This window comes from Ambystoma mexicanum, chromosome 13 (genome assembly GCF_040938575.1).
Source record: "Ambystoma mexicanum isolate Mex_15411 chromosome 13, UKY_AmexF1_1, whole genome shotgun sequence".
NCBI classification, from domain to species: Eukaryota; Metazoa; Chordata; class Amphibia; order Caudata; family Ambystomatidae; genus Ambystoma; species Ambystoma mexicanum.
Window position 1 is genome coordinate 783,519,499 of NC_090938.1, and position 13,294 is coordinate 783,532,792.

Consider the following 13,294-nt stretch of genomic DNA (forward strand, 5'->3'; position numbering starts at 1 on the left):
TCCTTGGGCTTGAGGCAAAGGATACATTTCGCAGTCCTATTCTGGATTAGTTGGAGGGGGCGAAGGGAGGAGAGTGGACGGTTGAGGAAGAGGCTATTGCAGTACCCAAGCCTAGAGAGAACCAGGGCTCTTGTGACATTGAGCTTCTGGGGGAAGGTGAGGAAAGGTAGAATGCCCCTGAGGAGATGAAGCTGAAAATCTGACTTCCTGGCAAGGTCTGTGATGTGTGGGGAGAAGGCGAGAGAGAATTCAAAGATGATCCCAAGGTTTTTTGCCTCTACAAGTGGGTGAGGCGAGTGGACCCAAGGAGTCTAGCCAGAGAGTGATGGGGAGACTAGGAGCAGGCATCCCAATGAGGAGGATCTCTGTCTTACTGGCATTGAGGCAGAGATCATTGGCAGAGCACCATGCCTGAATAGCAGTCAGGCAGTTAGGTATGTGGGAGGAAGCGGATGAGGAGGAGGTAGGGGAAGGCAGCCGGAAAGAGAGTTGTATCGTCTGCATAACACTGGAAATGAGAGGAGTAGAAGGAGATCAGGTGCACTAGAGTGGCCAGGTAGATGTTGAAGAGCCATGGCGATACAATAGATCCCTGAGGAATGCCACAGGTATAGAGTGAGGTGGAGGAGAGAAAAGGACCCGTTTGCACCTGGGAGGGTATGTTAGAGAGGAAAGAGGTAAGCCATGACAGTACCATGTCCGTGATGCCAAGGTATCTGCTGTGTGAATGATCAGCACTAAGAGCCTGCTTTTTGGTGAATTTCTCAATGTTCCAGTTTCCGCAAAAGTGCAACTTTCTGTATGTTATACTGTGGAAGGTGGACTACTATTCAGATGCCGCTCTAATGCTTATCACCGGGGATCCGCCTTGCCAACACTATTGTTTACACTAGTTAAGTGGAAGGTGCATTGAACAAACCTAAGGAACTTTTTTCTTTGATACATTCTCTTTCTACTAAGACAGAATGAGTTCAGGCATCACCCCGTCACAAGCACTGTGTGACTCCTTGGCTGACTTTTTTGTCACCAAGGTCAGCAAGATACAAACGTCAATCGCAGCCACTAGACTGCCACATGGTAATAGGAATTTGTTGCCCCTTTCCGCTAATGACACTGAAAGGTGGTCTACCTTCCCGCTGTTTACTCCAACTGATATTGTAAGTGCTACCAAGCACCTTAATCTGTCTCCCCCTCAGGTGCTATTGCTTTAGGCACCCTCCAGAAGATTATAGATCATATTGCTCCCTGGGTCTGCCTGGCAGTCAATCAATCCTGTTTGTCTGGCTTTATCCCAATAGACTGAAAGTAATCTCACGTTATTCCCTTACTGAAGAAATCCTCTCTGGTCCTCTCTATCTTTGCCAACTTTCATCTTATCTCACTTCTCCCATTTCTTATGAAACTTCTAGGATCCTCCTTGATTTCCCCACTTCTCACATCTTTTCTTCAACGATTCAAATTCCTTGTTTTTTTTCAATCAGGGTTGTGCCCTGGCCGAGGCACTGAAAGTGTTCTGGTTTCGGTCATGGATGACCTCTGGGGGCCATGGGTGTTTTGATTTGACCACCGTCTCTCCATGGCTGGTCTCTCTGGCCAGGTTGTCTCTTGGTTTGTATCTTTTTTCACAGATAGGACACAGATTCTCTCTTGCACCGTGTCTTTCTCAATCCAGCACTCTTTCTTGTGGTGTCCCCCAGGGCTCTGCTTGCTCCCTGCATTAGTTAACATCTATATTCAGCCTCTTTTGCTGCTCATTTGTTACCACGGCTTCTGCTCTTACTCCTATTCTGATGACACTTAAATCATTGTCCGGCTTGACATGGCTCAGCCGGACACCGCGTCTCAGTGTAGGGGTTGTTTGGCGGCAGTGGGGAATTGGATGGGTAGCAATTGGCTGAAGCTTAATGGGGACAAGACGGAGCTTGGCCCCTGTCCCCCACCTGTCACTTTAGTCAGAAATCTGGGCTTCATGTTTTCAGACCTCTATCAACTGCAGCCCAAGTCAGCTCGATGTGTAAAGTGGGCTACTTTCAGCTAAGGGTATTAAGGAAAGTTCTGCCTTTCCACCCTACTGAACATCGTCCTCTTGTGGTCTCCTCCCTCGTGCTGAGCTGGCTCGACTACTGCAACTCTTTTTTTGGACCAACTGGCTTACATCCTTGACCAGTTGCAATTACTGCAAAATCACGCAGCACATATTGCTACCAATACCCCTTATGGTCCAAATATCTCCCTGGTTCTGTGCTCACTCCATTTACTACCAGTTCATAAGTGGATTATTTTCAAATCCCTCTGTATTGTGCCTATTATGGAGCAGGAGCAGAATTTTTGCAGGAGAAATTTCAACACTATCAACCTGGCCATCGTCTGAGGTCAGGTGATGCCGGTTTCTTGTCATCCCTCAGTTTCGACGGGCTCGGATGTGTGGCCGCTCGTTTTCAGTCTTAGTGGCCAAATTGTGGAACGATTCGCCTCTGTCACTCCGGGCAACTGCTGACCAATTAGGCTCCTGCTGACTCCTAAAAACCCTGCTGTTCTAGGTCCTTCTGTTACTGCTGCTCCCTTAGTGCCATGATGCCTCTGGCATACACATGCTTTATAAAAACCACTAACATAACATAAATGTATCCCTACATGGTCTTAAGGGGCTGAATCCTCTTTTGGGTGGTGACAGAGATTGCTGGGTCAGTTATTCCTCAAATAACATTTGTCCAAGCGCTGTTAAAACTCAATTCTAGATGTGTCCAAGCACTGATAAAAACTGAACGCTGAACTGTTTTTTGTTCTTCTAGGATGCTGGAATTAGCCGCAGAGGATCTGAAGAGAAACACCAAGAATCCAGACGGAGCGCAGGTGCAGGTCCAGGTAAGTAGTAAAGAAACTGAAACGTCTGATAACAAGCTTTTGGGGAATTATATTTCAAGCTGACCCAGACTCATAGGATTAACAGGAAATCTGGAATATGTAGTCTTTCATTCTTTTTGCCTTACAATGCTACTATCATCAGGTAATTTGATCTCTGGGCCTTGTCCCTTCTAGTGAGGACCCTAAAGACGTGCTATGGGTGCAACGCCTGCAGGCCATAGATATGTGAATGGGCCTGCATTGGCAGATGCTGCAGGAGAAGTGACCACAAGGGTAGTGGTGGTCACGACAGTACTCCCTCTCCGATGTGTCCTCTCCTTCCTGGAACCTGGTTTGTCTGGGCTTTGGGCATGGAAGTATCATGCTAATCTATGTGCATGAATGTAAGACCCTAGTTCCCAGAGCATTCTTCTGGCTCATAAAACATTCTGTCTACGAAGTAACACGTGTTTCACCTGAGTTTCTTTGGATCTAGGGTGGTTTAAGCTATGCATTCTCGTTCTCACTTATATGAGGTTGGTACAGGTGGAAAAGGAAGGAGCTACCTCTGTGGCAGTACTGATTTCAGACGTGACACATGGAACACCAAAAGGATCTTAAGGAAAGGGAGTAATTAAATCTTGGTGGTTATTGATCCTGCCAAAAGAGGGCCTCATTACGAGTTTGGAGTTATTTTGGTGGTAAATTCACTGAGATACCGCCAAACTCTATTACCATTACCACCTGATTACAAGTGGCAGTAGGCGGTGTTAGTCCCCATTAATTGGAGTCCATTGGACTGCATGGGGGATTTTGGTGGTAATAGCGCCAAATTAGCCAATTTTGGGCAGCAAGGTGGGGGAAATACCTCCAGCTTCTTACTGGAAGTTTTTCCACCACCTTACCCCCAAACAAGTAGTTGGGCGGTGCAGTAATGCAGCAGTATGCAATATTACTGCTGCATTTTATCGCACCACCGAACTTAGGCCCAGTGATTTTAATTGGCTTGATGTACTATGGGTAGAATTTCCATGGTCCTGTAAGATGTAAACATGTTATAGATAGGCAAACTTCTTATGTGAGTGTCAAAGGTGGGACTGGGACTTGTGTGGTCATCTGCATGTATTCTTGATATCATTGTCTTGCTTGGACATACTTTTCTTTAAATTGATGCAGGATTTTCTTCAGGTGCAAGTGGTGTTCCTTTACTAAAATCATCTTTCTGGCACTATTTGGGTTGTCTGTGGGTGATTTGTGGGCAGCAGTGCGTCCACTCCTAAGGAGGAATGGAATGCTCTCCATAACTAGTACAAGTATTGGCTCCCACTATCAAAGATGATCTCTGATGGAATCCCAGGAGGTATAACTACTTGCTGAAGGAAGATAATGTGGCTACTATGTCTGTCTTCCAATGGTAAACCTTTTTAGGGGAATGAAGGGGGCCGTTCGAGAGAGGTGGTCTAGGACTACTATGATTGCCCTGAAACAGTGGCTCCTGTGGAGTACTCCAATAGAATCTATGGACACGGTGAGACATGGTTGTTGAAGAAAAGTCATTCAGTTTGGTGGCATGAGTCCCTGTACTAAGCGTAAATATGGCCAACATAGACATGTTGTTGAATTTCCAAAACCAGAGTAGGCCACCAGAAGATGAGTTGTTGTCAAGATGCAGGTTTCCAAACATTGTCAAAGGAGTTGCAAGCACCCAATGTCCTCCACAAAGGTTTTGAAACTGATGAAGTAGATCATCATGTTCGACAATCCCTAAGATACTTGAACTGATTAGTCAGAGGAATAAGAAACCCTTGAAAGGGGATTCAGCATCTTTTTTAATTAAATTTGGGATAGGTGGCAGCGTAAAATGGCTAAGCAAGACTGTTTGGTTTTGCCTGCAAAATAACGCACTGTGCTTCGATTCATAGCACTGAGATTTCAGACATCTAGTCACTCAATGCATGTTCAGTCTCTGCATTGCTTATGCATGCTGCCCTGATTCCATATCACAGTCATACATTCACACTTTGAGGAGGCATCTTATGCATAGATCTACTTTCAGTCATGCACTCATGGATTGACACTGCCTATATATGCATCAACTACAGGGTGCACAGCACAAATATTGTATGCGCTCAGTATCAGACTAAGGGCCTCATTATGAGGTTGGCGGTAAGGGATTACCGGCACCAGTAAGGGTGCCGGTGCCAGTAATCCCTTACCTCCATATTCTGAGGTCCCTTAGCAGGTCCCGCTATGGGCGCCTGGTTTTACCATGCGCCCTTAGCGGGAGCCGCTAAGGGACCAGGGAGATAATAACGGGCCCGCTATTAGCTCCATTCCCATTGAGCCCTATGGGGGCTCGAATGGGAATGGGGAATGGTTCTCAGAATGGGGACTTACCGGGTCCTCCAAGGTTGGAATGACCCGGTAAATCCCTATTTTGAGAACCCGGACCTGGAATGCGGTAAGGGGGTAGCCATGGTGCTAATAGCATCATGGTTACCTCCAACCTCGTAATGAGGCCCTAAGGCTTTTGGTGTTTAGTGAATGCCTTTGTTACAAGGTTAGTCTCTGTAGCATTAGAATAGCAATTCTAAGTAGTGTGATGAATTCGGTGGAGTCATCACAGAATATCCATCGGTGACCTACTCTCATGTGGCATGGGGACGGCAGCCGCCACCTGATCCTGACCATGGCAGCGACAATATGAGGGAGGAACACATGTGAGGAGATGACCTCCTGGGAAATGTCACGACTCCATCGGGTGAGAAATGGTATCCCCCTTTTCTCCTTGAGAACAACCTTTTTTATTAACTCTTTATTAGTTTTCATAAACAACACAAAATCAAAAAATTAAGAAAATACAGATGGCAACACATTCCCCAACCCCCACAGCAATAATTCTGAAGTGATTTGGAGTGTGTTACTGTATGGACCTCCCGTTTCTTATTTCCATCGCAGTGGATTGGAGGCTGTGAAGCTGTTAAAACTCCCAACCCCTCGCGCAGCGAGTTGGGAGTGTCTTACTGTGTTCTTGTGGACTGCAGATTGTGGGCTGTGGCCAGCAAGCTCTGAACGGCTTCACAAAATCCCACAAAGGTGCTAGGTGAGTAGGTTTGTGGGTGCCTTGGCTGCCAGTTACCTATTGTTACCCTTGTATTGCCAGTTACTTACCTTTTTCTGCAACCACGCCCCTCACCTCTCCACAGTTCCCGCACTGCTGCCTCCCATAGCCTGTCTGCCCCGTTCAGCTCCCCAAACACTGCGAGCAGTAACTGGTTAGGAGGGCCAGGTTCAGCAATGGTTCTTCCATCGCCGCCCCCTCTGGCTTCAGCCTCCGCCATCTTCCCGCCGCTAACTGGATGATTTCACGCGCCCACCACGCCCACTGCTTGACCTCATTGCCACTACGAACGCGAGGGCTGATGTCAGCGCCGACCAATCGCTAGGGACCCGGAAGCATCCGCGCTTGTTCAGTTTTAAAGGAGCCTCAAATATGGATCTGGGTATTAGTCACAAGGTTCCAAAATCCATTAAATAAAGGTAGCCAATCTACAGGGCAGGAGCCCTCCTCGCACCGGGATGATCCAGCCTTGATGCCTCTCCCCTCCCCCCCCCCCCATCGACCGTCTACCTAAAACACGGTCTGCAGGAGCAGCCGTGCACACATCTACAGCGCTGAGTCCCTTACCCACGAGTGCGCCATGCATTTCTTCAGGCACCCGAAGCCCATTGCCTGCATGCCGCCGAAAGAGCCTCCCAAAATGGCCGCCGCCATTGATGTGTATTGCATTGCCTAGCAACACGACTCGTTTTTCTTGCCAGGAAGCTCGCCAGCAGGCGGAAGCCGGCCCAACCGAGGAAGGCCCTTCCTGTTTGCCCCTGTTCGCCTCTGGAGTCACAGAGCCAGCACTCCTTCACTGAGGCTCTCCCTGGACTCGAAGGCTACGTGAGTAGAACACTTCAAACCAATACTGATCCGCATTGCCCACAGAAACTGAATATCGTAAAACACAACACATTCCTATCTTATTAAGCTACTCTATGTACCATTACCTTATGCCTACGACTTATGCACATGTCGCAATGCAATGCTCAAGTCTCCTGTTCAATATTTAAAATGCCTCAGTACTTGTAGACATTGAATGTTTTAAGCATATTTCTGCCTTCTGATATCCCTTAGGCAGTGTGCGCCTCGCCCTATCAGAACCACTGCTGCTCCATCCTGCCTCTCTGTACGTTCAGAACCAGGTATTCCAGCAAGTTATCAGGGATGCATCACCAGATGAATACACTACTCTTCATAGGCACACTCCTCGCCACAGCAATATACGGAAGACAGTATCTACCCTCCTGCCTAATTAGCTCCAGCATCATGATGCCATCGAACACCAACTCCACACCTACTCACTCTAGTCCCGACATCACGCATCCTCTCACCTCTGTACCTAATAGTTGCACCAGACTGTGCAGACTGAGGACGCACACTCTACCCAAGACCATCTCCTCTCACCACATTCCAACATCACACAAAAACCTCAGATTAGGTTCCCGCACAGCCGTTTCTCACAACTCTACGCCCAGCTATCCTCACGTCTTCAGCCCGTGTACCAGCATTACGCCCACTCCTAAATCATCCATCCAATCCAACTCCAGGCATAAAAAACAAACAAAACAGCAGCCTCCTAACAGAATCCAGGTAGCGCTGCTCCTCAAATGCGCACTACTTAACACTTGCTCGCTCACTGCCCATGCCCTGGAAATAAATGAGCTTATCTCCAGTCTCGACTTAGACCTGCTAGCCATCACGGAGCCCTGGCTACATGAAGCATCAGGCCCTTCCATAACCTTAGCCGTGCCAGAAAGCTACTCCATCCTTAGGCAAGACAGACCAAAAAAAAATAGGAGGGGGGGTTGCCTTAATCTACAAAGACATCCATCATATCAGACCCACGCCCCACACATGGGAAGGTAATGCAGACATACTATCGGCCAAACTACCTCTCTCTCACAACAACACCATTAACATCCACGTCATCTACCGGCCCCCAGGACTCCCAGCTGATTTTCAAGGGCAAATCACTCACATTCTCAGCGAAAACTTTAACAAATCCACCAAAACCATACTCCTAGGTGATCTTAATCTGGGCTATAACGATCCCAAGGACAAAACAGCAATCTCTTTCCTTAAGGTCCTCTCCAACTTAGACTTCACACAAAAAATTGTGTCGCTCACCCACACCAAAGGCAGAACTCTAGACTGTAATTGTTTGCATGTTGCACGGCTATCACCGCGCTTGGAACTAATATTCCTCATCCATAGTATTCTATTTGGTAGCAATTAAAGTCCACACATTGGAATCAAAATGTTGTTTTCTTTATATTCTTGTCGTGCAGAACAACAATGATATAGCCGACACGTGTTTTGACCTGTACGGTCGTTCAGAAGGCCTTATCCTATGTTTTAATCTTCAATAGCTCAAATTCGCGCTTGGAACTAATATTCCTCATCCATAGTATTCTATTTGGTAGCAATTAAAGTCCACACATTGGGATCAAAATGTTGTTTTCTTTATATTCTTGTCGTGCAGAACAACAATGATATAGCCGACACGTGTTTTGACCTGTGCGGTCGTTCTCAAGGCCTTATCCTAGGTTTTAATCTTCAATAGCTCAAATTCTGCTCAATATTTCAATTGTGACACAATATCACTTCTATTGCAGTCAAGAATGTTTTTCGGGTTAGATCCCAGTATCCTATTAAGTAAGGGTCAATCCCTAGAGTAGCCTCACATCAGCATCGATTAAAGGACTCTAGACTGGCTGGCCGACCATAATTGCAACTCCTCTATCACCTCCAACACATTCCTCCCGTGGGCAGATCACAGCTGCATACAATTCACTATCCCCACGACACCTACCAAAAAAACCATAGTACATAAATCTGCCACTTCAACTAGAAGCTCCAAAAAATTAACTGCAGACAACCTATGCCCCCTTCTCAACACTCCATGCCTCGTCCCACTTTTCTCACAAGATCCAAACATCCTAGCAGACATTCTTAAGGTTACGCTCACTAATGCAATAAATTCCATTGCTCCTCTAGAAGAAAAAAAAAGTCCTTCCATTCCAACTCATGGTTCACAGAGGACCTCCAAGCTGTGTGTAACAGCAAGCGCCAGGCGCTTAAAAATTGGCAGGCCAACCCGGGCAACATCACTAAAGACTTATTCAAAGACATCGCAAAAAAATACAAAGCTACCATCTTCAATGCCAAATCTGAGTCATACAACCGTCCAGTATCAGACTCTAAGTCCCACTCAAGAGAACTCTTCACCATCTTTAAAGACCTTACAGTGCCTCCCACCCCTACTGATGAGATCACTAAGAATGAAGCTTGGTGCAACAGTATCCAAGCTGCCATGCTCAACAAAATAGACCTCTTACAAAACAAAATCCTTGACCACTACAATACCCTTCCGAAACCGAGTCAGCACACACATTCTCAATCCTCTAGCAAAACCATTAACATCCCTAAATGTGCCTTCAACGAAGTCTCAGAACTAGAAGTCCTGGATATCCTGAAACATCTGAAACCATCGACCTGCAAAGGCGATACATGCCCTCCAAAGTTAGTCAAGGACTGCGCTGAACCACTTTCTCCACTCATTACCACATTCATTAATGCTTCATTCAAGACCTGCTCCATCCCAGACAGTCTCAAAGAAGCTTGGGTGCGCCCACTTCTAAAAAAGCCCACTGTCGACCCCACGCTGCCTAACAACTACAGACCTTTAATGACAGTCCCTTTCCTTCTCAAAATTCTAGACAAAGTGGCACACAGCCAAATCCAACTATACCTTGAAACAAACTCCATCCTAGGTACTAGACAGTCAGGATTCCGGAAAGGCCACGGAACAGAGACTGCTCTGCTGGACCTTAAAAACCAAATAACTAAGATACTGTACACAGGTAAACCCGCCCTCCTCCTCCTCCTTGACTTCTCAGCGGTGTTCGACCTAGTGAACCACAAGACCCTCACTTCACACCTCTCCCACTCAGCACATTTCTCAGACCAAGCAACCTCATGGATAACATCCTTTCTAGAGGGCAGGGCCATGAAAGTCTTTTCAAACACGTCCAATGCAATACCATCCATACTACACTGCGGTGTCCCACAAGGCTCTTGTACAGCACCTACACTGTACAACCTCTTTACAAAGCCTCTTTTCAATAAACTGGATGTACTTGGGATCGCCTACACTAACTACGCAGACGACACCCAAGTGCTCCTCCCCCTAACTGACTCATACCACACAGACGCCCTGGCTCTAAAACATATATACGCCGCTATTCAAGCTTGGATGGCCACTAACGGCCTATGTCTTAACGGGATAAGACTGAAATCCTGATCCTCGACCAAAAGTCCACACTTGCCAGGCTAGATAGTCTCTATGTCAATTTCAACACTGAAAACTGCACTATCCCAGTCCTATCTTCTGTGAAAACGCTAGGGGTCTACATTGATGCAACCCTGTCCATGAATAAACAAGTTAGTGCCATTGTCACCACATCCACACTAAGCACCAAATTCATTAACACCATCAAACCATTCCTTACCAAAGAAAACTGTCTATCAATAGCAAGAGCTACCATAGGTGCTAAACTTGACTATTGTTACGCGCTCCTAGCTGGCACCTCTGAAAAAAACCTAAACAAACTTCAGGTCACTCAAAATAACGCTCTGAGAGCAGCCTTAAGCATCTCCAAAAGGGACCACATCTCACATGCAAGACAATCTGTTCACTGGCTCCCTGTCAAAGAACGTATCACCTTCAAGGTTCTGACTACTTCCCACAAATGCCTCCATCACACTGCACCGTCATATCTCTCAGACACTCTCCACAGACCGGTCTCATCCAGACCTACCAGACTTTGTTATACCAACCAACTCACTGTACCACGTATCAACAAGACTACAGCGGGAGGATGGGGATTCCCCTACACAACACCCAGACTCTGGAACAATCTCCCTCATGCTCTATGAGCAGAAATCTCCCTTACAGCGTTCAGAAAATAACTCAAAACCTCTCTCTTTAACTAAACTACCTCGACCCATGTCCAAACATACACACATTGCTAATGTTTTTTTGTCTAAACCTGCATGCTTTTATGCCTTTATGTTGTAACTAAGTCTCGCTATTTCTGTAACCAGCGCCACTATGCCTCAGGGCTGATTCTGTGCGCTTAACAAATACAAATAAATAAATAATAAAATTGTCCGTATCTGATTCCCAAATATTTCTTTATTTCTTCCTGCAGGAGCAGATACTAAGTCCTCCAGACCCCCCAATCTGGTTTCCTCAGGAGTTTGTCCTTAAAGGAATGGTTCGCCCAAAAATGTTTATTTCAAAAATAGATAAGCAATATAAAAAAACGAGTGGCGTTTTTTTTAAGTCCCTTTGTAAAATTTTGAGCAACTCAAGCTCAAAGATAGCACATGGGGGCATCCATTGTGTGAAATGGATGCCTGCCGCTGTGCTCGCTTTGGCTTTTGCGGCACTAATGAAGGAAAAGCCAGCCAGCTGTAGTACACAAAAGCTACCACTGGGTGGCTTTTCCTTCATTGGTGCCGGGGGTCACAGGACGGAGACTGGAGACTACAGGCAGAAAAGCTGCAGCTGTATCTCGGTAAGTGCTATTTTTTTATAAAAATAAACACTAGCTGGAGGAGCCCGGAAAACTTAGAAATAAAACCGCAGCTTTAAAAACGTTGTATTTATGTTTTCGGTTGCTTTTGAAGCGACCGAAAAACATAAATACAACGTTATTGTGTATGAAAACGCTGCAGTTTTTCTTTCTAAGTTTCTCAGGCTCCTACAGCTCGGAAAAGCTCGGAGGAGCCTGAGAAACTCAGATGAATGAAAGAAACTCAACTATTTACATAGAGTTGCACACGCGTGCGGCTTAACAGTTGTTAGGTACAGACGCAAGGCACCAGGTTGTTAGTTGACATGCGCGCAAAGCCTCAATCAGCTGCTCAGAACACGTGGTTGTGACTCAGCTGCACAATTCTTTACATCCAATTCTTTAAGCACAGTCAATAAACTCCTCTTTACATAAATTAGCTTGGTTGTCTTAACACAGAAGCTCATGTACATGTATTCATGTCTTTACTGTTGCAAATATATATATTTTTAAATATCTTTCTTGGCTGGCACTTATCTTAAGAATGACTTCTCCTCTGGCAGACATTCAGGAAACACTGGATGACCGTAGTCTTCTCTAGTCTTCTTATTCTTCGGAGCTCACTGTAGTTACGTCCTCTCTGGTCTCACTTGAATGAAAGGCAGTTGAAAACCCTTTCCAAGGTTCCAAACTACCTTACCGGACTCCCAGCTAATCACTGCTGTACCGCTGCCACTCCATCTTGGATAGGGACAGAATTAGATGTCTGATGCTAGAGCTAAGGTCAAGTTCATCAATCTAGAATCATGACTCCTATACCTAACCCCTAATTACCTGAAAAAGGAAGATAAGAAAACCTGACAGTCCGGGGAACGATGTAACATCTGCTCTAATCCAAAGTGAACGACTATAAACAATGCCAGGAAAAGCATCTACAAAAACCCAGACGCAGAAATCCAGACATGGTAAGGCTTATGTAAAGTTACCACTAAGGAGAGGCGAAAAGGAACTAAACCGTGCCAATAAGGCTTGTGTGCTGACCCGCTCTGCGGCTGCAGGTAACAGAGATGTACAAGGCAGCATGGGAAGGCGTGGGCAAAATCATTACTTACTACCAGTCGGCAGGCGCTCAGGCAAAATCAGTGAAGCTGAAGGAGGTTGCTAGCAGTAATACGGTTCCATTGGATTTCACAAACACGGATTATGGAGACATAAATAATAACTCGTTATTGGCACTATGTTACAAATTGACTGGTACTGTTGCCAGGTGTGTAACGCCAGCTCCTCCAGCAGAAGTTCACAAAATGAACACCGGCATAAATGGAGTGACCAAAGCGATAGGACACGTAAACAGCAAAGTCCCTCCTCCTCGGCTGAGGTGGTACCTGCTTGTACCCCTGACAAGTTTCCAGGTCGAACAAGCAAACCAGGTCGAACAAGCAAATAGAGTAGCTGTCTATGGGCCTCATTCCGAGTAATGCGGTAAGGGATAGCGGCCACCGGTAACGAGACCGGTGGCGGTATTCCCTTACCGCCATACTCCGAGTTCCCTCTGCGCCCTCGCCCTTAACGCCTGCTTTGAGCAGGTGTTAAAGTCGAGGGCGCAAAGGGGCCTCCAAGCCAATAACGGTGACCGTAATGAACGGTCACCGTTATTTGCATCTTCCCCATTCCCATTGAGCCCTATGGGGGCTCATTCGGGAATGGGGAAGAGCCTTGGTGAATGGGGAATTACCGCCCCGCCAACCTTGGAATGGGGCGGTGA

General features: G+C 46.4%; 1 protein-coding gene across 10 annotated transcripts in view; it reads left to right on the forward strand.

The window, feature by feature from the left end:
* The window catches only part of LOC138521950 (uncharacterized), an 872,547-nt gene that overhangs the window by 646,499 nt on the left and 212,754 nt on the right, over positions 1 to 13,294 (forward strand). For all 10 annotated transcript variants that reach the window (XR_011283186.1, XR_011283187.1, XR_011283188.1 and 7 more), the window contains one exon: positions 2,793 to 2,865. Coding sequence is in view for 2 of the 10 variants with exons in the window: in XM_069635129.1 (XP_069491230.1) it covers positions 2,793 to 2,806 (14 nt within the window). In the remaining 8 variants the exon portion in view is untranslated. The remainder of the gene's footprint in view (positions 1 to 2,792; positions 2,866 to 13,294) is intronic.